The following is a 26,541-nucleotide window of genomic DNA, read 5'->3' as shown; positions in this document are numbered from 1 at the left end:
GAGCCCCCGCCAGAGTCAGTATTAGTGCATGGGGAGCCGGAATATGAGGTGGTGCGCATTGTGGATTCCCATGTTTGCCGGGGACGTTTGCAATATTTAGTGGACTGAAGGGCTATGGCCCTGAGGATATGTTGTGGGAAGATGTCGATGCTGTGCACACCCCTTGAATGGTTCGTTGGTTCCACCATTTTTTTCTAGGACAACTATTCCATTATTAAGCAGGTAGAATTGAATTGTTTGACATACTACTTAGAAAAACAAACTGATGAGGAAAATGGAATTTAAAATTCCATAATATATATAAAATGCCAATTCTGTATAAACAAAGCCATTAAAATTAAGTATCAGAGTACATGAGCAATTTTTTTTACTTGCCTCAACTTTACCACAGCACAAATTACAGAAGTCATGTTTTCCACTTTGTTTTGCAACCATAAAGATAATATTAGGCTGCTCTAATTTCAGGGTGCAATTCTTCTTATGACAGTCCACATTCCTTTTATGTATCTCATATAAACATTTTCTCAGGTAAGTTCTTAGATAGTTCTTCAGTGTGACAGCTGTAGTTTGCTATTTTTATTAAAAATGTTTTTGCAGGTAACTTCATTGCAGCTGTGATATTTTAAGAGGGGTAGCAGTATTGAAATCCAAGAAAAATGGCCCTTCTTGTTGTGGGAGGAAAGTGCTTGTAATAATGTTGTAAGTACCAGGAGGTATATTCTCAATTTCCAGATAGCAAAAGCCACACCTTGGAAAGTTAAATACAGAGAGAAGATAATATAGTACAAGCATCTCATATGACAGCGATAAAATATGCAGAAATCAGATGAGCTATTACCTGTAATCACCACTATTTTTCTTCTGAAAACCCAAAGATCCCGGATCTCCTATTGAAGAGACTGTTACAACTTCAAGTCCAACACTGTACTGCCTATAAATGAATCAGAAGTTGGAAGGTTTCTAAGTTTAAATCAAAATTAGAACTTTTCAAAAATGGTGTATATTCTCTGATTCTATCTGGATGCATATTTGATTCACAGTTTGTGCTAAGTCATAACAGTATTTAACTTTTCCCAAAGGTGCCACGCGAATCTAGTCACTGAAATCTGTAATCATTGTTTATAGCTAAATATGATGTATGAAGGCAGCCTCACAGTTTGGGATTGAGCTCGGAATTTGAACATAATAATTCTTTTAAAAACCACTACTTATTTCTAATTGCTGATAATATGGGCTGAAAATTAGGGATAGCATAATTCCAACTGGTGAATCTATAAATATTTTTAAGTCTGAAACTGCAAGTCTTATCTATAAGTGGTTAACTGTATTGTTCCAATCATTAAACACTATACAGACCTTGGTCCTCTTAGTTCAAGCAGGAGTGGCCCAGTCTTGTCTACTTGAAACTGGTATATAGGGTTATTCTTGCAAGTATCTCTAAAATTTCCACACCCTCCAGCGCTGCGACCTTTCCACTGTCCATTCACCTGAAAGAAAATTACCCCAAGAGCTTCTCAGCTAGAACATCTATTTTCTTCTTCTTTCTTAAAAAAACTTTCAATTTAATTTTATCTCTCCTACTTAATCAGTCCTCATTATTCATTTTAAAAGATAAAGTTCATTCTTCAGCATATCACATAGACTTAATTTGATGCCATGCTTAATACATACTTTTAGGGACACAAGAATAGATGTTCCAGAAAGGGAAATTGGATTTGAAGCAGGAACACAAACCACGTTTTCCTGATCATCGGGCTGCTTTCTAGCTCATATCTCTCTATAATCTGACTGGTAATAATACATCAGAGAAAACTGTGAGGGATCATTTAATCCTGGGAAAAGGCTACGGAAACTTACTAACAGTGGATTAATGAGAAATACTATACATTATAGATGTTTTCTCCTAATCTGGTGACCTCTATATATGTTGGGACCAGAATTTTCAGCCAATGAGCTATTCTAGAAGAGATTGGAGCCATTCTGACTAGCATAGAACTTCAAAGGTTATTTGCAATTATATTACATTCATGCTATTAAAATTGGCTAGACTAAACAATTCCAATCATGCAATCAAATGTTCTTCGACTATCATGCATCCCAATACACGTCAGCTTAGGAACAGCTTTTCTATTCAATCTAATCCAAGGAGTAGATAATGCAATATTATGTAATAAAAACCCACAAAAGAAGACTGCAAGTAAACTCTATCTTACTTTGTATGACTGTAGATACCTAACGTTTAAATAGTTAGGTTTGTGTAAGAGGTATTAGTAAAAGTTTAAGCTCAAAATGTAATTATTTCTTACCCTTTTTGATACAGTATACGGTGTTGGGATCTTAGAAAAGGTAAACTTGCATGCTGAATACACCTAAGATCAAGAAGAAATTAATCTTTAACCCAGAAAGATTCATACTCCCAAGAAAAAAGAAGTGTATTCGGAAAAATACAAGGCTGGAACTGAATGGAACTATATAATTTTGATTTCTTCTCACTGAAAAGCTATACGATTATAGAGTTTTTATACAGTGGTCCCCAACTTTTGTGGCTTGGCTGGGAGAAGGGAACCGGGCTGCGTGAGTGATGCGCCAGCACACACGCAAATGCGTGCAGCTCAACTTGTGTGAGCTCTGGGCAAAGCAAAGTCACATTGGATTTTGGTGGTAACTTTATCTTAATCAGAGGCAGACCGATGGTCATTATCAAGCTTATTACACAGGCATAATATTTTTCATAATGGAAGTCACGGAAGTTGAAGATGTGGCAGTGCTAATGATTTCGATTTAATATTTTTAAAAGATTACATATATACTTACCCTGAGGGTGTAATGAATTGTGTTCTGTTTTTCATACTGAGAAACCACAAGTGTAAATGTATGAGTGCCTGGAGAAGTGAGCGTTATCTTGGTTAGATAGTGGGGGCTATTGATTCGAATTCCATCAATGTATGGTGGAGGATCAGCTGAAAATAAAAAAAGTTCATTTGTATTTAACAATAATTTAGAATAGACCAATCTGAAATTACTCTAATTCATATAAGTAATAAATTAATATTCTACTAGGGTACTAATAGTGAAGCAGCATAAATATAGCACTAACTTTCTAAAATAAATTCTCTGCATCAAAACATGGAGAGATGGGCAGATCTTAACATTTCTAGTCCACATTTTCAATTCAAGAAATCAATAAAAATATATTTTAAGATGAATGAAACTTTATGATTGCCGTGCCAATAGGATTGAAGCTCTGACCATTTTATGTCCAGTATCATGATGTGGCCATCATCTTGTCTAGTCCTAGTGGATGCTGTGGTTAGCAAACATATTTCTCACCCAAAGTTATATCCAAGCTTCCTATCTTTCTTCAACAATTAGTCAAGAGGAAAGGAAAGCTGTAGGAAAGAGATTATGTGCAGGAAAGAGAATTTTGATATACATACCAGGGTAGTACACCTTTTTCCCATCAGTTTTATAGACCACCATTGTGATGAATTCCCGGTTGTGTGCAAAATCATCCTATAGAAAAGTGATTACAAAAATCACTTTAATCCTCAAAACCAAATATTTATATCCTATTTATGGCTATGATTTCATTCAACATTCTTCCTTGCCTAAATTATAATAAATTGTTTTAGACCTTCCAAATCCAGCAGCCTCCCCATATCTAAGTATCTCTGATTTTTTTTGGACTTCAGGTTCCTTAATAGTCACACATCAGAGCTAAAATGCCATAAGCTAGTAGCCCAACTGATCTGGAATATGCCCAATTAATGGATTGTAAATTCTGGATAGGGAAAATGCATCTTCATTTTAAATAAACTTTCTTTTTACAAGATAAATATGAATTCCAAATCTTTATCATGAGTCCCTGAACTATGATTGGAATCCGAAATGAGATAAAACCTGGTTATCCTTGTGGGGATGGAAGGCTAAAGGAGCCCATTCATTCTTCCTTCTGCTCATGTTTAGTTTACACAGCAGTTAATCAAGTACCACTGTGATTGGACACAGTGTTGTGTGATCAGGCATAAGAACACTGCAATTTTGTTGAATATGGAGATATGCATCAAATATGTTTTTCATATTTGAGCTATCTTTCTGGTAACTCAATTGTCATAAAGAACACCCCCATCTTAGAGCTGAACTTTGCTTCCTTTACAAGTTATTTGGAAAAGTGATGAACACACCTTGTCAGTAATGTGTCGACTGAGTAGAACCCAGACCGCAGCGCCACCTTGTGGGCACTCAACCTCCAGCCTGTACTGTGGATTATTAGCCAGGCTGTAAGCATCTTTCACAGGACCCTGTTTTGCATCCCAGGTACTGTTCAGAAAAGAGAAATGCAGAAATAGAGTTATGAGTATTTTAAAAAATTGCAATTCAACAATTACAATTAAATATTCTTTTCATGAAAGATACCACTTGCTCTCAATATCACAGATTAATACTTGAATGTTAGGCTAAGGGAGGCTAATAAATTAACATGCCTGCTATTTCCATCTCCACACTTTGCAATAAGTATACAGGAAGAATAAGCATTTTATATCCTTTTCTATTGGACAAACCTGTGAATGCAGGTGGATTCCTTAAAAAGACCTGGATTCCAGCTCAAATAAATAACATCATAATACTTGCATAAATCTTCCCAGGCAATCCAGAAAATTCCTATATAAGGAAAAACATGCAGATAAAAATGTTTTAATTTTTTTACCAATGAGTTATTATCCAATACCAGTGACTGAATATTAAATTATCAAATAGTAGGAAAAAAGGATTAAAGATTATTGCAATCTTGGGCATTCTTACTCAAAGATAAGTTCCGAAGAATTCAGTGAAACTTACTCCCAGAATGCATGCACACTATTGAAAGACTGTATTATACATTAGTCTGAGAAGTTCCTAAATCAAATCAGCCTACAATCTTCCACCTATTTAAAAGTGGCAATAGGTTTCAGTTTAGTACTTGAATACAATGCATTTCAGTGTTTGTTTTGTTTTTACAATTGCAGAAATTATGTGTAATTTTATCAAGATCTTTTAAAACTGATCTCTCATTCCAATTTTTAATAAAGCAAAATTCATCCCTTATTTCTTGTATTGTGTTATTTCTTACATTTATATTTCACCTTAAATCTGTGAGATTAGCAAGCATAAATTAGGATGAACAAAAGCAGGACTTGCCCCAAATCACTTTGTGAACTCCCTGGTCACACATAGGTTCCTTAGCTGCTATGATAAACTAAACTACGCTGGTTTTCACTCACTGCCTTTCCTCTGCCAAATCTAAGTGGAGATGCTTAACTTCATCAACAACTTTATCCAGATAAAACTTTCCTTTGAAGTTACAATTTCTTATTCACAATTACTCCAGTATTAACCTCCTTACTTCAGTACTTCAATTACTCCAGTATTAACCTCCTACTTCACTCCTTACTTTATCTCCGGTAAATATGCACTAGTTTGTATCATATGTCGTTAATAGCCTTGGAAAAGTTTTAGCCCTGCAAGGGGACCCTAAACAGTTATCAAGCAGAAGATTCTCTCAGTGATTCAGACAGCTCTGCTTTTCTCTCTTGCAAAAGACCATCCTTGATTGTAATCCTATTTCAGATTGACGAGAGATATGATACTCTGCCATCTGCAATTTTTCTCTTGGACCACAAAGGGGTACCAAGAGAAACAAATTATTTGTAGCCTTGGGTTCCCCGCCCCCCCAAATCATCTTGATCTTTTACCATTGTCTATTTTTTGAGCTGTTCTGGGATCAAAGTTTAAGTATTTCTGAAGTTCAGAAGTCCAGCTCTTGATATCATTTTCACTGTATCTCCCTTTCCAACGTAGGTGGCTCCAGGGATTTTTCAACTGGAGGAAGCGGAGACCCTGGAAAAGAGGAGACACAGAATATGACTTTATAATATATTTCTTTTTGAGAATAAAGACAATAAGTTAAATGTCATTAATTTTATTGATCATGGATTACAATAAAGATCTCTATCTGTTTCTCTCTCTGCCATTTAATTCCTAGAATGATCTGATAAAAATCAGATTTTTAATAGCATTATACTGCAATATCGGAAACCGGCAATTCTGTTTTTGAAAGAATTCAACCACTGTAGATGAGAAGGGCCATGGCGGGGGTCACATGAGGGCTATGGAGAGGACATATAATATCACAGAAAGCAGGGGTGATGTTTTTAGGATTTTTCTTTTCATGGACATTTTTTTAAGGCCATTCAGTATATCAAAACAACTTGAGGTTTATTTTGTTTCTAAGAAGTACTGAAAATTTGTAAATCTTCCTCACCAAATTTCAGGGGTGAGACAGGAAAGAGGGCTCCAATGGCTTCAAAAAAGGAACTAAGGTGTCACCTCTGCAATGTAACATTATTCCATTATTTTAAGCATTTTAATCCCAAAATGCTTGGGACCAAAAAAGACTAATTGGACAGATTTTTCAACATCTGTCTTTCCCTCAGTTTGAGCAGCAGTACAAGAGATCAGATTAAAAAAAAAAAGCAAGTCATGTCAACCATAAGAGTAGGTCCAAAGGTTATTTCAGAGTTACCTTGTATTCTCTAATATCCAAAACGGCATAGGCATGGGTTGGTACTAAACCCCACCGTTCCCCTTCTTCATCAGTCATCACTCCTGTAGCTGTTGTAATAAGCACATCTCCCTTGTGAAATCTGGCCAACAACAAAAAGTTTACTTTAGACATGGCTGCTAATGCTTCTCCCATTCATTGCCTCCTATTTAGTTTTCTAAAGAAAAAAACACAGATACTATTTTGGAAAATATAACTGCATGATGGCTACTACAGATATCCAAGAAAATTCTAGGAAATAATGGGGAAAATTTCACCCACTCGCCCCTTGTTTCTCAATATTTCTAATTTAGCCAGTCCCTTATGTCAATCCCTGGCCACTGAATCCTGGAACATTAAACATAGCACACTTTCATCTTCACCTCTGGAACTGGATTCTTTATAATTCTGCCTCAGACTGTCCCATAGATATTACTTTCAGGACCGCATCTCTGTGTTTTGGCCATCATATATCTTCCTAAAATGGGGAACCACCAGCTGCTTTTCCCAAAAAGAATCAGTCAGGCCAATTCTAGTGGGACAGTCCTGAAGGTATCTTGGAACCAAGATACAAACAGGTTTAAAGATTAACATGCATGTAGAAGCCAAGAGAAAACAAATTCAAGGACTTGTACAGGTGCAGGTAAATACAGATATAATATACTCCATCCAATAACTGTCATGTAGGGTGCTGCATTTTAGGTCAATTGAGTGCTGATGAAGCCATGAGTCACTGTAGCCAGGTCTTCTCATCTGAGGTTGGGCCAAAAATAGCATACTACATAGCAGCTTGACAAAGAGTCCCTTGGCCATGGCTTCCACTTCCACATTCAATAGGAGTCACAAGTTCAGGAAGATCTCTGAGTTGCATTGGCATGTACCTATACTTAGTCAGTTTCATTCTTCAACCACCTACTTATGTAGGCACTGTTTCTCCTGGAAGCCATTCAAAAAAACCAGGATCCACAGTGTATTAAAAAAACCAACCTTGAACTTTTACAACACTGTGACTGTAACAACATTTTGGGAAATCAGCAAAAATTACCTTTGGTAAAGCATTCTGAAAGAACTATCCTTGTTAAATGTTTGATTGTCTGAGTGCATGGCAATCCTCTCAGGTATCCAACCAGTCAATGCATGAAGATCAATATTCTGTCATCACCAAGAAAAAATGTACAATTCAGATTAATGAAATCATACTTCTAGGGAAGTGCAGTTATTGATAACCACACATTTCAATAATAATTCTACATCTATGCAAAATTCCTTTTCCCCCAATGCAGGCATATAAGGAAACAGAATAGTAATCTTACATTTTGTATTAGTTTTCAAATAAGATAGAATTGTATTACACGAGTCAATTCCTTTCTTTCTTCTTTGTTGGATGGCAAATATAATGGTTCTTTGACAATTACAGAGATTAAATTTAAAATGTGATTGTAATAAGGCCAAGTATTCTCACTACTATGTTTACATTGAAGCACACATTTCATGTTCAACCCTACTAAACAAACTACATACTTTTGGGGGACTACAATCTCTTTTATACAATTTTTTTGTACTGAGTTTCTAATTGTACAGTTTTAATCTCAACTTTGTAACTTGCCTTTTTAATTTCAAATTTTAATTACAATTTTTGCAGTTTTTGTACTTTGTAGTTTTTAGACTACAATCTTTTTGGAGTACAATTTTATCATCCTTAACCTCGTTGACAGTTGTCCCTCAAAATACCTGGAGGCCACAGCAGTGAGAAAAACTGAACTAGATTAAAAGGAAAATTATCTACTAAGGGATATTTTGTCAGCCTAATTTTTTTAACGTCTTGCCAAGAATTACATATTACTCACCGAATTTGAACCTGGAAAATCATAACCTCCCATGACTTTCATGTAAGCTTTTTCTATCAATGATACCCAGAGCTCATTTTTGTTGTTTGAATAGGAGCATAGAAGTTCTCCACTGTGATCTACTGGTAACAGATCATCAATGACCACCTGGTCAAAATATATGGAACAAGATCAAAAAATATGCAAAGCAAAACTGCAAACATTATCCTTTTGGTAAGATTTTTGAGGAAATTATTACAAAAGGAAGGTTTGCAGAAGCAAGCTACAACAAGACTGTTAGAAACCCATTGGATGATGGGATAGAGGGCTTATAAAATCTTGTTAAATCTCTACCTTTCTAGGGACACCGTTGATGTGCAGCTTGACCATGTATTTTCCACATGGATTATATTCTGGTTCTCCTTTTTTATTCTGTGGGTAAATGATGCTATGTTGAGAAAAACATGAATAAAAATTAGACTACATTCTGTAGATATTGGATATACATAATTTAAGCCAGCAGTCCCAACCTTTCCAGCTTGGCGACCAGGGGGGGGAAAGAGGGAATGGTTTCATGCGAGAGACAGGCTCGTGCAAGTGGCTCAATTGTGCAAGTGGCACACACGCACACCGCTTGCAAAAATGAAGTTCACATGTGAGTGCGAGTACCCACTGCTCGCACAAATGGAGTTGCACATGTGAGCATGAGCGCCTACCATGTGCGCAAGTGGAGCTTTGTGTGCACGTGCCTGCCACTTGCACGACCTGATTCCGATTCTGATCTGATTCCTGATTCCGATCAGTAGTGGGTTGTGGCCCAGGGACCCTGATTTAAGCTCTACATCATTAACCAAAAACTCAGAAATTACGCTAGAAAATGTTAGAAATGAAAATACTATATGAAAAAGTAAAATACTCTGAGAATGAAGCACAAGGGTAGCATTTACCAAAAGAACTTAATAGCAAATATAGATTGTTATTGCTTTTCACTTTTATGGAAAACTTACTTTTGGGCATATTTTTTTTAAACAAAATTATAGCATCACCCAATTAAACAACTTAAAAATCAAAGAAGGAACTTATAACAGATTTACCTTGAAATTTTTAAGTTTAGAATTCAGATATTGCCACTGATATGCAGGAACCTAACATTAAACCTTGTAACCAGACCATTCTTTCTCAGTCTTAGGAACTTAAAAATGGATGGACTTCAACTCCCAGAATTCCCCCTGCCAGAATGGGAACACCTATCTTAAAGTTCCTCAGGCAGAAAAACCACTAGCTTAGGGTCCCATTGAAGAATGGGGAACAAGACAATACTCACAAGATTGTGCAAAGCAAAATTTATATATATTGCAGTTAAATTTAGAATGCAAGTATGAAAGCATTTGTTGACAAACATCTGTGATATTTGTGAAACAACTATAATGAGCACTACAGAATCTCCTACACAAAGTCACTTTTTTTCTATAACAGGTCTTCATTCTACCTTTGAATGATTTATCTCTTTCCTTTAGGACTTGATCAGAAATCCAGAGAAATACTGTACACATTAAATGAAAAAGCAATTTGACAAACTATGTTGAAACTGTCATCTAAAATCAAAGCTATTGACTTCTAAAGTTTAAATCAGAATAAAGTGCATCCCAAATTAAGTGTTACTGGCAACAAATAAAATTATTAAAGAAAACTCCTGCATGTTACTGAGTAGAAAAAATTGTACCTTGTAATCAATTTTTTGTTGTATCTTCTTTCATAAGCTGCACTGATAGCAAGTGAAGCAACAAAGGAACAATCTGATACAATTGTCTAAGAACCAAAAACAATAAACAAATACAAACAGAATTCAGGAATTTAGTTCTTACAGTTCAGCATAATAATAGGGACAACTTTGATCAAACTGAAAGCTATTTTTATTTCCTCAGTTGAGTTAGAAACCTGTCAATTCTCTGACAGATTTAAACTTATTTCAAAAGTATTCTCCATGTGTTTTAATGATAACAATTGTCACTAGTTCTCTTCCTCTCTTCTCCTTCCTTTCCATTCACTATCATGAGACAACTGGCTTTACTGGGTCTGAGTCTGCAAATGGAACAGCGGTTCTACTCTTGGACAATATTCCTGGAGCCTATTAACACAGGATGGTGATAAGACCAGAGAAGAGACACTGAAGCTTCAGGGCTTGCAAACAGAAAGAAGAGACCGAGTAAGGCAACATCCAGTCTTCTTTTTCCGGTAAAAACAAATATAGGTGAAATTACAGGTATATCTTATCTAGTGACTGCTCTGTTTAGTGACTGTTCAAAGTTGCAATGATGCTGGAAAAGTAACTTTACTACTGATCCTTGCTCTTACGACTACTGCAATGTCTCCATGATCATGTGATTGAGATTCAGCGCTTCACAACCTGCATTTATTTATAGTTGCTGTATTGTCCTATATTCATGTGATTACTATTTGTGCATTTCACAGGTGGCTTTTGAAAACAGAATTAATGGAAAAGCAGCAGTAAAACTGCAAGTTAATGGTGATGTGTTGTCTAACTTAATATCCATATTGATTAGAGATGGAGTTGCCAATCCCAATTGTGATTGTTAAACTTTCACAAAACTGTAAATGTACAATATATACTAGAAAGCAAATTTGCAGACAAAAGATAAAAAGAGAAACAAAAAAAAATCAGGTTTACCTGTTTAATGCTGAAGCTTGACACAGTATAGATCATAGTGGGATTATTTGTTATATCGTTTGGCCGTATCCACCGGGAAAACACGGCCTTTTGCTTAGGAGACAAAGGCAACGGGCCACGTTTATCTCTGAAATCAAAACTACTTGGTAAGTATATTATACTTAGTAAATATCATTTAATATTATTGTTCAGGATTTTTTTAAAAATAAAATCTAAGTATTTTCAGTGCATGCGACCAACAACTACGTTTTTATGGTTTTGCTCTTAGCTTCCCAGGTCTTAATAAAACCCATTTAGTTCCTAATCTGAATTAGAACATGTTACACTTCAGTCAAACTAGTCTCTTTATTATAGAACATTCCTTATTTTCTGATTTTTATTTTTTTTTTAACTTCTTGGGTCCTTGCACATACATCCTCTAACTCGGGGCTTTTCAACCTTTTCACAGATTGTACCACTTTTAGGACATGACAATATTTGAGTACCACCAATGCTTAGCAAGGTGTCAAAAACTTGATGACTAAAAAAAAAGGGAGGGGATTTTGGGTTTTACTGATTAGATTCATTTGTTGTTATAGAAATGGCTAGTTTATAATATTATGAAAAAGTAAAAAGCTGAGGTTCAGTGTTAATGCTTCCTTCTACTGTAACAGAGGAAGTCTGTTCTTTTTCCCTTCTCCCCCTCACTTTCCCTCCCCACTGTGTCCTACTATTTGCTTTTGTATTTTTATATTTTATTCTATAATCTAATAAAATATTACAAACTGTAGAAAAAAAGTAAAAAAGTACCAGTTTTAATTTCTTTGGTGGCTGTTCCTTTGCTGAATCATTTTCCCTTTGCACTGACAAATGTAGGATGAATTTACCCTTGTTTATTAATACGCACCACTACCAGCTAGTTCAGGGGTCTTCAAACTTGGCACTTTTAAGGCTTGTGGACTTTAACTCCCAGAATTCCTCAGCCCTCATGGCTGGTTGAGGAATTCTGGGATCTGAAGTCCACAGGTCTTAAAGTTGCTAAGTTTGTAGATTCCTGAGCTAGCTGGTCGGCCCTTCTTCCTCTCTCCCTTCTGAGCTCTTCCACAGTGTAGTAAGAATGCACCCCCTCAATCCCGTCCCTGTACCCTTAAAGACACAGGAATCAAGTGCAAAGCAAGAAAGGCTCACAAAATAAGCCTCCATTTTTTCCCCTCTTTAAGCTGCCTCAGGCGTGTCACGTGTCATAATGTTGCAATCCTAGACTGAAAGGCTCCAGCAATTGCAAAAAGCTTTAGCTTCAAATTAAGCCTTTTTACCTTCAAAGAAAACTTTCTAAAAGCCACAGACAGACTCAATTAAAGGGGGTAAAACTAATTTCATTTGTTTAAAGGGATTAAACCTTTCCTGTTGTCTTTTTCCCCCTCCCCCTCCCCCACCTTCACCCAAACCACCTCCTTTTATAGCCTCTCTTCCCCCCCCTTTTTCTTCAGTTCACCTCCAGCTCTGAGCTGCTTCCAGAAATGCCAATCAGCTGAAGCCAATCAGCTGGAGCCCTGCTGGCTCCTGGGGCTTCTGCTGAGCAGTCAGTCATGCAGCTGCAGCTGCCTCTCCCTCAGGCTTGGCTTGCTTAGGCTCATTCCCCTCCCCTGCTACACTTGGCTAGCAGTCGCATACCACCTACCATGTGGCAAAGTACCACAGGTGGTATGCATACTACCGGTTGAAAAGCCCTGCTCTAACTTACCCTGGCTCTAAGAAGACACAAACTATTCCCTCATCTACATCATGCTAAACCAAGATTAACCATAATACATTATAGCAGGGGTGTCAAACTGCTGGCCCATGGGCTGGAACCCGTCATCCGGAAGCCGCGCCCACTCCATTGCCGGCAATGGCAAAACTGTCCCGATACGTTGCACGACGTCATCTGACATCGCGACTTTGACATGTCTGCATTATAGTATAGTGCAGTGGGTAAACCCTTATGGCTTATAAACCATGATTTATGGCCTTATATTATGTAGGAATAAAGCTACTATGGCTTATTCAGTAACTCAGCACAACATGTAAATAAGTGTTAGCAGATAGTCTTTGGGGAGATATTTAACTTACAGAAAGGGTGAGCAGAATCTTGGCAATTTAAAAATAGAGTTTACAACTATTATTTGAGGTAATCCAGAAGACCACTTTTTTGGGATTTTCCCCTCCAAACCCAGAAAGAGTTCTATCTTTAAAAGAGGAAATAGAGCAATAATTCCTGCTATACTATTTCAGACATCAAAAGTCTGACACTGGAAGAAGCCAAAATTAGCAAGGTAAAGATTCATTAGAAAATATACTGCAAGAAACCATTGCTTTCACAGATTGTCAAACTGATACATAATTTGCTGGCATAAATTTAAATTCTCCTGTCATAAACCTTGGGGGAATATTTCCAATAAAAAGAAAACTGGCTAGAGCAGTGTTTCTCAACCTTGACAATTTTAAGGCATGTGGACTTCAACTCCCAGAATTCCACAGCCAGCAATGCTGGCTGTGGAATTCTGGGAGTTGAAGTCCACATGCCTTAAAATTGTCAAGGTTGAGAAACACTGGGCTAGAGAGAGGCAGATACAGATGCTTCTCCTCTTCCACATCTGTCCTGTTGACAGAAGCCTATCAGAATATCAGTCATTTTGAAAACCCCAATGTCAGAACACAAGGAAGAAAGATTGCTTGTGTGTATTACTAATTTCCATGTTTAAAACATGATTAATGTACTCATGTGCACCACATAGCAATTTTTCAGATTTGCTTAATGTGTTATTATTCATATAGTACATAAAGTTGTATGATTTTTTTCCAAAACAGCACAATTTGAAAAATTGCTATTGATAACCAGATGTTGAGCAAGTTTTTTGCTCTTCATTCATGCATCCATCTTCACATTCACACATACATATATAGTACGCATACATATCAGTAATTATAGTTTATTACAGTATCACAGTTCAGCAATACTGAAAGCTCTAAAAGGTGAGCAGTGAAAAAAGTATTTGGTGTGTACAAAGATAAACTTACGAGAAAGGTATTGGAAAAGCAAAACGTTCTCTCAGATCAACACTCATGAAAGGGACGTATTCAATGCTGTTTATTTTTGATGTCTTCCTAAATACAAAGGGCAAGATGTTAGAAAAACAGACTGTTCAAATTCTACTTCTTTCTCTTCATGCCAATGCGGATTTGTTCTGCTTAGTATTTAGGTCCCTTCCTACTATGAGATCTGAATCAAACATATAGACCTTCTGCACAATTTTTCTTCAGTTTGCATTGAAAGTCCTGTTTATAGAGCAAGATATTGTTTTAAAAGTATTCCAATATTCCACCTTTCAAAGAGACAAAGCAGTGGAGGTATGTGATAGAATAATTAAAAACGCTCACTTTGAAAAGCTTAAAAACTGTGTTTAAATAAATTTCCTGCTAAGAGGATCCTAGATCCCTTGGGTTATGGCAAATGCTGCCATTAAACAATTTCTAGGGCTACATCCATGTATTTTTCTTACAAGATGGTTGCTGTGGTCTTTTTCCAGGAAGTTTTTTCAACTTCCTAATCTAAGAGCCCATAGAATTTTCATATATTCAAATACTATGATTGCCCACTATTTCCACTAAATGCTTGCCATAGGGCAGCGGTTCCCAACCTTTCTGGCTCAGTGGACCAGCAGTGATGACAGGAGGAAGGGATGGTTTTGCCTGCATGCATGCCGCTTGTGCAAATGGAGCTTTCCGTATTTGCCAGCCACTTGCAGCAATTCCCAATGGGCCGCAAACAGGTAGTGGTCCACAGACCAAGGGGTGGGGACCCCTGCCATAGGGCACTTAATGATTACAGATTTTGTACTTCTCTTTTTTTTCCCAAGTCAGTCTTAGACATTTCTACCTTAATTTAATGTGGAAATGTCCAGTAATAAAGGATTTCTTAAAGAGAAAAAAAAACTTTTGACAACCAGGCTGCTCTATTTCTTTCAACTGAAACGGCCACAGTTCCTGCAGCATTTCCTCTTAGATGCTTCTACAGGCAATCCTCCACTTTACAACCATTCATTTAGCAACCGTTCAGAGTTACAATGGCACTGGAAAAGTGACTTACAACAGTTCTTGCACTTATGACTATTGCAGCATCCCCAAGATTATCTGATAAAATTTTTGGCATTTGGCAACCAACATGTATTTACGATGATTGCAGCAACCTGGGGTAATGTAATTGCCATTTGCAACTTTTCCCGGAGCGCTTCTGACAAGCAAAGTCAATGGGGGAAGCCAGATTTGTTTACCACATGATTAGCTTAAAAACTCCAGTGGCACAATTCACTTAACAACCTCCCTGCTTAACAATGGAAACTCCTGTCCCAACTGAAGACTACCTATATAGCTTTAAACAAAACACTACTTTTAATTGTTTTAAACATGTAGATATGTGATTCTAGATCAACTAGACCTAGCCTTTCCCATGTATTGCCCCCATCATGCAATGAGTACCAACTCCTCAAATCTCCACGAACATTGTTATTCTAAATATCTGCAGCCCATCCCATCCAATAGGGAGCAGCTTGAAGAAAGCTGATTCAGCTATTTACTATGCAATATTATACCAATCTCCAAAAAGAGCAGAAGCATCTAGCTGAATTTATTTAATGAAGAAAATTAAGCAGCTTGGATGAGGTACTACCTGGGAATTTCAGGGCTAATGGTCAGATTAGACAATGGGCAAAAGCAACCTGGAGGTGGCAACAACAAACTTCTTCTCTCCTAAGACAGGAAAACTATATGGATGTGTCTATGTAAGTTACCCAGAGCAGAGCTGGGCATGAAGGAAGTTTCAGACCGTAATATTAGCAACTGTTTTTCTTCTTTCATTTGCTTCCTGAAGAAAATGTGACCCACTTCCTGATATTTTGAATACACTTATCTATGAGCAAGTCTGCATGCTGGTTTTAAAAAATCATGAAATAACAAATGGAGTTTATATAGACATTCTGCTGCATTTATCTCTAGGATAGTATTTTTCAGCATGAAATTCTACAGACATTTATTTAAAAGCTAACCTATTCAATAAACTGGATTGCAGCCTAGATTAGAAACTACATTTTATATAAATATGTTGCAGGATATATTTTTCCTCCCTTACCTAAGCACTTGGATCTCCTCCAGAGTATATCGCTGACCTTGAGGTTCACTAGCATGAACAGGTCTGATGGACTGTGGCTTATCATTCAAGGAAAAATCAGGTCCCAATGGAAAAAAAGTTCTCACTGGCTGACTTTGCTTCACTGGAGCTGGTTTGTCTTTCTGAGATGGCTTTGAATCTTTCAGTGCTTCAGCTCTACAATTAAGTCAAAGGAAATGGCAATTGCAATTCAGCAAAAAGAGTAGGTTCATTCTTAAAGCTTTGTTTTTATATGCTTCCCTATTAACATAAAACCCACAAGGGTCAAACAAAATTGTGGATTTTGCTCTCACCAACCAAACTAATGAGTTGCTGGGAATTAAGTGCAACTCAATTATTCCAAGTTACTTTACACAAAACCTAAATCATATGTATATGAGCTATGATTATATATAAGACTTCTGATTTAGAAATTATGCCAACCCTTGTTTTATTCAATACTGAACAAACTAAAATGAAAAAAAAATATTCAGAATTATTTTCAAACAGCTAAAATGTCTTCCTGTATACCTGAGACATGTTTATGTTCACAGGTCTGGACCGTTATTTGGATTGTGAGTACAAAATTCCAATAATTACCTGTCCAATGCCTGCCGAGCTAATTGCTTCAGTTTTGTTTGGAGAACTGTTTCTGATGTTTCACTAGACTGGAATATTGAAAAAATAAGAAGCAAAAACGTCTATTAAACTATCCACAAAATAAATCAGCTGCCAGTAAATTTTCTTTCCCATTTACCACACAACTGTTTATAGAAAATGGAGAAGGTATAATCATATCAGGCTATTATTAGCACCTTTCCTCACCAATATATAAAATGAAATTGCTTAGGCACAATTGATTAGAAGCTGATGTTGCACATGAATAAAAACTAAATCCACTAAGTATTTCCTATGTTTATGTTTTGGTATTCTGAGATGCAGTTGAGATTTTTGCTCATAGCCACTTTACAATGGTTTTGTCTGCATGTCTGCTTACCCACAGTTAATCCAATTTTTTGGTTCACAAAGCACACTTTACCATAATTACCATAATTATGCTGCAGGAATATAACCGGCTAAATGAAAATATACTTGCCATATAAATATCACTATGATGGCTCCTTGGTACTTTCTGAGCTTAGCTGTTTTCTTGCAGATATTATCCAAATTAACACTCAGTAAGTTACCTAGTTTGGTCAGCATTTAATTTGGTAATGAAAAGTCTTCAAGAAAACAATCATAGAGAGCACCAAGGAGCCTCATTTCAACCCTGAGCTACAAATATTCTCCTTTATTGGAAACAGCACTACTGTAATCAATCCAACTTAAGTAACTATAATTCTCAATGAGAACTAAACAGTTATGTGGTCCTCCAATCCTTGACCATATAATTATTGTAGACATGTAAAAGGAAAAATGATTTCATCAGTAATAAGTCCAGCTTTAATTAATGAACAAAGCAAACATATTGATGTTAATGCCAGCAGTTGAAACAGAGAGAGTTAAAAAAAATTGAGGAAATAAAGCAAAACTAATTTCAATTTTACTCAAAATACAAAGATTCTTTGAAGAAAGGGGAGAAGAGGAGGAGAGAGGAGAGGAGAGGAGTTATACTTGGTGGAGTTACATCATGATTGTGAATTCTTCCTCTAAGACGTTTTGCCTATAATACTCACTAAAATGGTATAAAAAAGTGGTACCTGCAACATTCAAACCTCACTGGACTGAGGTTACAAACCAAATGCATTACAGTTCTGCTGTGTTTTTCCCAGAACTAGCCAACAATCCTCCACAACTGCTACCTAATTCAAGGAAAAGAGCTGTTTGGGAGTTATAGATAGGTGTTATATGAATGCTCCTGGGTGCTCTGAGGCTTCTTTTTTTGCTGAAACAGTGAAGTTATTGGGAGTAGGTTTTTATAAATTCAAATTTAGTGCAAGGTTGTGATATAGTCTATCTGGTCATAGTTTCACTGAAATCACTGAAGCAAATTTATTATAACAACTGATTTCACTGATTTCAACAAATACTGAAACGCCCCCTCCCCTTAACATTTAACTTAATGGATCAGGAGTAGAAATCACAGATATTCAGGGAAAGGGAGCTCACTAACTCTAAAATCTTCTGTTTCTATTTCAGTAAAAGTATTGTTACACATTTGCTTGACAAAGTACCTAAAATTGGTCTAGAGCAGGGGTAGGCCACCTTGGCTCTTTTATGACTCGTGGACTTCAACTCCCAGAATTCCTGAGCCAACATGGCTCAGCTTGGAAACTCTCCCTTTCCCCTCAGCATGGCTGGCTCAGGAATTCTGGGAGTTGTAGTCCACGAGTCATAAAAGAGCCAAGGTTGCCTACCCCTGCTCTAGAGTATCCTTTTAATATGAAAAATGTTAAAATAACATTGTGGCGAGAAAAGCAACAAACAAATTTAATAAATAAAAAAATAAAAAATAAATCTGAAACAAAGGCTCAGGACAAGTAATTTCCAACAGTATTCCAAATCAGAAAAATCTTCCTGAATATAAATACAGGTACCACTTTTTTATCCGGGGTGAAGGGTGTGCGCATACATCATATTTTCTACTATAAAAATTAGAAGGCAATTCAAAGGGCTAACCTGATCCAAAATACTGGTTAGTTATTTATTTTACTGAAATTTCCCACCATAAAGAAGAGATTTTCTTTACTGTCTTCCATGGTCTTTCTTGTTGGCTCTAACCAGGTGTAGTATATTCAGGTTTCTAAAACATTCAAGAAAATATGGATGTATGCACACATCTGCCTGAAAAGTCACCTGAATAAAGGGTAGGATTTCTTACCATAACATAAATCCACCAAGTTAAGTGGTAGCTTAACGTACTGTTTTCAAACAGAGCTCCACAGCTTCAGTGTACAGCTCTATGGCTTCCTCTTTGTTGCCTTTTTCATCTTCATCAAAAGCTTGGGTAACCAGGAAGTGGGCACGCTCCAAGTCCAGCTGCTGCTTTGATTTCAATGGATCAACTTTCTGCAATTGAACTAAATTAGGGAGAAAATTATTAGCCCACCTTATTTAGTAACTGATGAACTTTTCTTATTAGAGTTGCAATATCTGCATAAAAGGCTGGATATAAATCTTACTAATAATCAGGGCTTTTTTTTGTCATAGAATGCCCAGAATGGAGTTCCGGCACCTTTTTTGGATGGAACCTTGTAGGGTAGGCAAGGGTTGTATGATGTGTGTGAGTTCCGGCACCTTTTTTTTTTTTTTAACAAAAAAAGCACTGCTAATAATAGCTAAATAATAAATAAAATAATATTCATTAGCAACTTGGTGTTCACATATGAAAACTGCGATGTATTTAAGGTAAACCATATGCAAGAACAATTTAAACTGAGTTCTCAAAAACAGAGAGATTGGACAAACTTAAAAAAGAATAATTACGTCAGTTTAAGAGAAATAATGGAATATTTTTGTTCTTAAAAGGAATCAAGACATTTTGTACATTACAAATTTCCTATATCTACAGATAAGAAAAAGTGGAAGCCCTCTCTGTAAATTTCGTAAGTCCATGAAAAGTATTCACTTCCTGCATGAAGAAATGTGGTTCTGGATTTGGGGAATGATGCTCTATTACAGGGCTTTTCAACCTTTTCACCGATTATACCACTTTTAGGGTATGGCAATATTTGAGTACCACCAATCTCTTAGCAAGGTGTCAAAAACTTGATTACCAAAAAAAAAAAAAAAAAGGAAAAAAGTGATAAAGTACAGGTAATCCTTGACTTACATAATCCTTGATTTACAACAGTTTGCATAGTGACTGTTTGAAGTTACAATGGCATTGAAAAAAGTGACTTATGACCATTTTTCACACTTATGACTGTTGCAGTATCCCAGGGTCATGTGATCCCCTTTTGAAAACTTTTGACAAGCAAAGTCAATGGCCAGGGGAGGGGTGGCCAGTTCAACATCACTCAGGTCGGGGGCGTCTGTGGGGGAAGCCAAGCAGGGCTGTGGGGGGCTCTGGGGTCTCCGGTGGAGGGGGGTGGACGCAGAGTATGGTCCACTGGAGGAGCATCGCTGTCTCTCTTGGGCCACGCAGGGGACTTTTGGACACTGGCGTGAGCTGCCCAGAGCCCTGGGCAGTGGAGGACAAGCACCCAGCCTGGCCCTCGAGCTCCCGGGGCACCAAGACCCTGCAGCCCAACCCAGTCCGGCCCCACTTCCCCAAGGGGGCGCCTGGCTGCGCTTACCTCCTCCTTGAGGTGGCTGCTGCTGTGCTTGCTCTCCTTGGCCAGGATCTCATGGTGAGTGCAGGAGTGCAAAGTGCTTGGGTCAGAGGGAGGCGCACTCCCTCTCCATGCGAGGAGACCTGGCTTTGTAGCAAAAGCATCCTTAGCGATAGGATGGGAGACCACCAGGATAGGCCTGGAGGAGGGGGCCAGGGGATAGCAAAAGGGCAGCAGGGCTGCTGGTGGCCAAGTGCTATGGCAGGACTTCCCTCAGACCCTCCCTCCCTCCCTCTCATTCCAATCTCCTTCCTTCCTTTTTTCCTCCTCCCGCCTTCCCTGATTCTCATTCCCATCTCCTTCCTTCCTGTTTCCCTCCCTCCCTCCTTCCCTGCCTCCCCTTTCTCATTCCCATCTCCTTCCTTCCTTTCCTTCCTGTTTCTCTCCCTCTCTCCCTCTTTCTCATTCCTATCTTCCTTCCTGTTTCCCTCCCTCCCTCTCTGCCTCTCATTACCATGTCCTTCCTTCCTCCCTCCCTCCTTCCATGCCCAGGAAGGGACAAGGGGAGGGGTAGAGGTTGCCAGTGTGACCGGTGTCCATGCTGCCAGTGTCCATGGCTTGAAAGGCCACTGTAAATTCCTGGACAAGACCCACACAGCCTTAAGAGCAGAGTGGCAGGAAGATATTTGTGATGAGGGAGGGAGAAAAACAGGCAAGAAACACAGCTGGGGAGGTGCCACCCTGCATGAGGAATGAAGAAAAGCATCATTCCCTGAAGGAGACCAGAAAATGGCCCTCGTCCACTTCACACACCTGGCTCTGAGGGAGAGAACGCCGCAAGCAGCGTGAAAGTCCACATTATCTGCATGATGCTGCCCAGCCCCCAGCCTGTTTGGTTTCAGCAGGCAGTGGCGCACTCTCCTCACTGCACGGAGAGGCTGGGCCGGGCGAGGCGAAGCTGGCGAGAAGCTGAATCTGCCTGGGCACATGCACAGGAGGTGGCGAGCACATCTGTCCTGGCATCCCGGGTGAAAGGGAAGCGCTCAGAACGCAGTCAGCCTACAGGGCAAAATGGTCACCTACCAATTGCTGGTCACCTCCAGCCGATGCTAACTTTTTTCATTCCTTGTGCAGGGTGATCCCTCCCCAGCTGCGTTTCTTCCCTGTTTTTTGCTGCCACTTGTGTACGTGTCCAGCATGGATGGCTGTCACGAAGTTGTAGATTGGCTCCCGTCCGGTCTGTTTTTTATCCTCTCCTTTCTTCCCCCTTCCTCCTTTTTTTCTCTTCGGTGCAGATCCAGCTGACTCCTCTTCCCAAGGCTGTGTCTTTTTTTCTCTCCCACTCCTGCCAAAACCGTCTCCTTTTATATCCTCTCCTGTCTCTGCCCTCCTCCTCCTTTCCATTCCGGGTATGCCGGAAATGCCGATCCTGGGGCCTTTGTCTCGTCCCAGCAATCTTGCAGCTTCTGATGACTATCACGATAAGTCCTGTGCTGTGCCACTTTAGCTCATTCCCTTCCCCACTACAATTGTCTAGGCTAGACAGGGTCGCTACCACCTGCCAGGTGCCAATGTACCACTGGTGGTATGTGTATGATTGAAAAGCCCTGCTCTATTAGACTGTTGAGTAGAATGACAGTGAAAACAAGAAAGATTTTTATTATTTACCTGCAGCATATAAAGCTTGAACTCTTTCCAAATATTCACTTATTTTCCCTGGAATATTTTCTAAGGTTGATCCTGCCATTGCAGCATAAATCAAGGCTTGTGCAGCTTCCTGAGGAAAGAAAACATAACCCAAGTATAAAATTTTCTAATAGCTTTAATGATATATCAGTATAAACAGATGTGGCAAGTGGTTTTCAAAGGATTCATTACATTTTAGAATTTTCCAAAGGATTCCCAAAATTTGTATGCAAATACACAACTCTTTTTCCAGTTATGGATAAAACTAAAGTTTTTTTTTTTTAAATGAGTCTAGAGCAGTGGTGGCGAACCTATGGCACGGGTGCCAGAGGTGGCACTCAGAGCCCTCTCTGTGGGCACGCGCGCCGTCGCCCCAATCCTACAGCTGGGTTTTATAAAACCTTTTCGCTTTAGGCCTCCGCTACCATGTGCAAAAAAAAAAAAAAAAAAGTTCAATCAGTCAATTTCAACTTCTCATGGGGAAAAAAAGATCTTGCAAAGTTGGAATTGATTGATTGAACTTCTTAGTCCCACCCAGTCTGCTGTTACCACCGCAGCCATGCCCAGCCAATGGGCCACACCCAGCCAATGGGCCACACCCACCTGGCATTTGATGATGCATAAGTGGGTTTTGGGTTGCAGTTTGGGCACTTGGTCTCTAAAAGGTTCGCCATCACTGGTCTAGAGGGTAGTCAGGTCAATGACCTCAGAGAGATCACAACCCAAATGTTCATTTTTTTTAAAAAAAATGAAGTTACAAGGGCTTTGGTATATAGTTTAAAGCTTCATTTGGGCCCCTTTAAATATCTAAAAACAGACTTTAGATATGCTCTTAAGATGGAATAGTCACAAGGTTGCGGCCTCGTTAAAGAAGCTATCTTGGTTCAGGCTTAAGCATGCATGAACCCAAACAGGATGCTACTGCATTAAGACATGTTGGGTTGATTTAGCTAATAGTAGAAAGTATGTGCTTGTGCTCACTCAGGTTCAAAGTACTGCTAATAATTTTTAAAGCACATACCTCACTGCTCTATTAAATAAGTGGTTTGGTATATTCCCAAATTCAAATCCTTGCGGAGAAACTAAAGCAGACATATGGATATGATCTTAAGATATTTTAAAAAGTTTGATTATAATTTCTGAACACACAAAATATCCATGCCTTATAAAATGAGATTTTTCCTGCAAATAATTAGCTTATATAGAAATATTAGCTGTAAAAACTACATTCATGGAATAAGGAGACAAAACAATAATTCATTATGACTCCACTACATATAACATAACCATATAGGACAGGGATTAATTTTCACAATATTTTTTATCTTTAGGAACCATCTATCGAATGACTGTCCTCTGGCTGCTTGATTTGCCAGCCATTCTGAGGCCTTTCTGATGTTGACAATACAAGATCAGAATTCTCATTGCTTTGTCTATATCAGTGGTTCTCAACGTTTTTAATGCCGCGACCCCAACCGGTTGTAAGTCGAGGACTAAACCGGTTGTAAGTCGAGGACTAAACCGGTCGTAAGTCGAGGACTACCCAACCGGTCGTAAGTCGAGGACTTTCCCTGCCCGGGAGCACCGTGCATGTGTGGTTCCGCCCCCTGCGCCGGCCGAGGCGTAGCTGGCAAGCGGCAGAGACGGAGCAGGCCGACCACCAGCTGGCCCAGCCCAAGGGAGGTAAGGCACCCGCCGGAAAAGGGGAAAAAAATGGCGGACAAAAAAATGGCAGACAAAAAAAATGGCGGACAGCCTTGCTTGGCGACCCCCAGGAAATGGTCGATCGGCCCCAAATGGGGTCCTGACCCACAGGTTGAGAACCACTGGTCTATATAATTTTGGTCATCTAGACAATTTTGGTTACCCATACAAACAAGTTTTATAATGTATCTAGGAAATTAAAAGATTTATTCAGCTCCAATGGAACAATATGCAATTACTGAGCACTTTTTCCCTATGCCTGTTATTCAAAATTAGAATTGGGAAGGCATTTAAAAAACTCACTCTTAAAATCTTCAGGAGATGCAAAAAGAAAAAAAAACCAAACAAAAAATAAACAATAAAAAATATCCATGTGAATAGAACTTAACCAGTAGAACATGAACATGATGTGATCATAATTTTTTTCCTTTAAAAATACTTATTTACCTTACAAAAGTGATTTAACCTGCCAAATCTTAATTAGGCCCAGAGTTTCTTCACAGTCACAATATTTTAGAAATTTCTGAGGAATTATATGGTAACAGGAAGAGCACATGCTACTTCTTTGAGCAGGCTGAACCAATACTGAGGACGATATTAATTCAGAATACCAACTACGGTACAGACATAAGAACAGAACATCCACTGTAAAATTACTACATCTTCCAGACTACAGCAATAGTATCTTGGGGGAGGGGAGAGAATACTACCTTATCTCCATTCCAGAACCAAAAATGTTAAGGCCTAGTGAGGTAAACATTTTTCTGTAAAGAACAGAATAAAATCTATTCTAGAGACTGCTGCTGCTACTATGCCAAGGGAATCTACACTGGTCCTTCTGAAAATTGAAGTGGGAGTTGTGTGGCTTAACCTCAGGCCCCAATATTGAGGCCAATGGGAATTGTAAATGTCAGGGCTTTTTTTGTCATAGAACGCCCAGAACGGAGTTCCGGCACCTTTTTTGGATGGAACCTTGTAGGGTAGGCAAGGCGGGTTGTATGACATATGTGAGTTCTGGCACCTTTTTTTTTTTTTTTAACAAAAAAAGCACTGGTAAATGTTATTAGTAAATAACCTTAGACACTCATTGATTGGCTACATTGGCTAATGAGTAGGCAGGCTGCAGAACAAGTTGCCCCACTATAGCTCAATTCACTATAGCATCATGCTAAATCATGTGCCAGAAAATATTTCTCTTTCTTGATATAGTTTCTTGATATAGATTTGACTCAATCTCCAAGGGGAAGTTATGAAATTAATACACAGATTTACATCAAATTTATCAGACCAATTATGGTCCTCTATAAAAAAGGTGAGATGTATATAGTACTCAGATCTTTCAAGCACAATTCTAACAAGAATATATTCAGACTCCTCTATTTAACCATAAATATCAATTTGATACAAGTAATTCTACAACACTATCCTAATATCTATTTTGCTCTAGATAGATAATGCTATCACCATTTCCCCAATATAGGAAATATTTCATGGAGCCTACAGATTTTAGGCATCAACTGCAGTGAGGAAATAGTAGAAATTAAGTACAAACTGCCGAGTTAATGTTATCCATAAGTGATAAATTAATAGTAATCAGAATGAGCAAATTAAGTTGTTTAATCATATAAGAATTACTTTCTAATGTGTAGAATTAAGAAATAAAACCATCTCATCTCATGCACAAAACTTTCAATGCTACAATTAGATTTTCCAACTATTATGGAAATAACTACATCCCACTGTTTGCAATGTGGGGCCAAATTGTTATATCTCACATTTTGCAAGGTGTGGATTTGTGCCTATAAAAAGTATAAGACTCATTATATTTAATGAGTATAAGATAATTGAGTCCAGTTTTTTTTTTAAATTGCTCTAATCCCTTGTTGCTTATTAAATAGGGTGCAGTCCTGAGGTTAGAGTTCAGCTGTATATTAACAAACACGCATGAGGATCACTGGACTTAAATGTGAATTAAAATGAGTCAATTCATTTAAATATCACGAATAAGTTTGATTCCCCATGTTTTCTCTATCCGGTTCCTTCATATACAAATGTCATAATTAATAGATAGGGAAGAGAATTGGAAATGGCATAAGAGACCCCACTAATTCCTCAGGTTAACCTCAGCCAATCAGATCTCAATTTAAGAGAACTACAAATAATGATACTGAGAAAAATAAACTCAAGGTAGTTATCTCCCCGAGTTCTTAATCTAATTAAAGGCTAATTCAGTCAGTAGGCGCACAGGTTCCAGCTTTGATGAAGCTGCGGGAAATAATTCTAGCCCAATGAATAAGCGGCAAATATGCGGCAAATATGAGTTGCTTCATCAAATAGCGCCCTATTATCTCTCACCACCCGCCTCTACGGCTCTTCCGACTGGGTAAGCGCTAAGGAAGGATCCTCTTCCTCCACGCCGGGTGCCATTCACAAGCGCACGGTGCTTTCCTTTGGGCACCCAACCACCCCTCCCTTGCCTTGCACCTTGTAGTAAAACGCCGCTTCTTGGTATTTCCCTTCTTGATCCTTCTGAACGGCCACCTGCGCGAACTTCACCGCGTCTTGTTCCTGCGCTGCACCGTCCATGGCAGAAGAGGAGCCGCGCGGCCCAGGGACCCCCTCCCCTCTTGCTTCAGCGGCCCAAGCACCGGGCAGTTATTTTCGGTGTCCGCTTCCTC

The 26,541-nt window shown here is 38.4% G+C and overlaps 1 protein-coding gene across 1 annotated transcript; it reads right to left on the bottom strand.

Moving 5' to 3' along the window:
* Positions 1-347: 347 nt before the first annotated feature.
* CAPN7 (calpain 7) lies at positions 348-26,541 on the bottom strand. The gene is made up of 21 exons (XM_015823132.1): positions 26,348-26,541; positions 22,142-22,250; positions 19,122-19,279; positions 16,860-16,927; positions 16,242-16,436; positions 14,135-14,221; positions 11,096-11,222; positions 10,130-10,215; positions 8,761-8,854; positions 8,428-8,574; positions 7,626-7,732; positions 6,563-6,683; positions 5,733-5,877; positions 4,563-4,662; positions 4,185-4,320; positions 3,438-3,513; positions 2,815-2,960; positions 2,307-2,369; positions 1,357-1,487; positions 839-931; positions 348-748 (listed from the first exon to the last, which is right to left on the bottom strand). Exons 1-21 carry the CDS (start codon positions 26,447-26,449, stop codon positions 604-606), a joined length of 2,436 nt encoding a protein of 811 aa, XP_015678618.1. The 5' UTR covers positions 26,450-26,541; the 3' UTR covers positions 348-603.

The sequence above is a fragment of the Protobothrops mucrosquamatus genome, unplaced genomic scaffold, assembly GCF_001527695.2.
Source record: "Protobothrops mucrosquamatus isolate PMUCROS unplaced genomic scaffold, P.Mucros_1.0 scaffold_177, whole genome shotgun sequence".
NCBI classification, from domain to species: domain Eukaryota; kingdom Metazoa; phylum Chordata; class Lepidosauria; order Squamata; family Viperidae; genus Protobothrops; species Protobothrops mucrosquamatus.
This window is presented reverse-complemented; position numbering and strand designations above follow the sequence as displayed.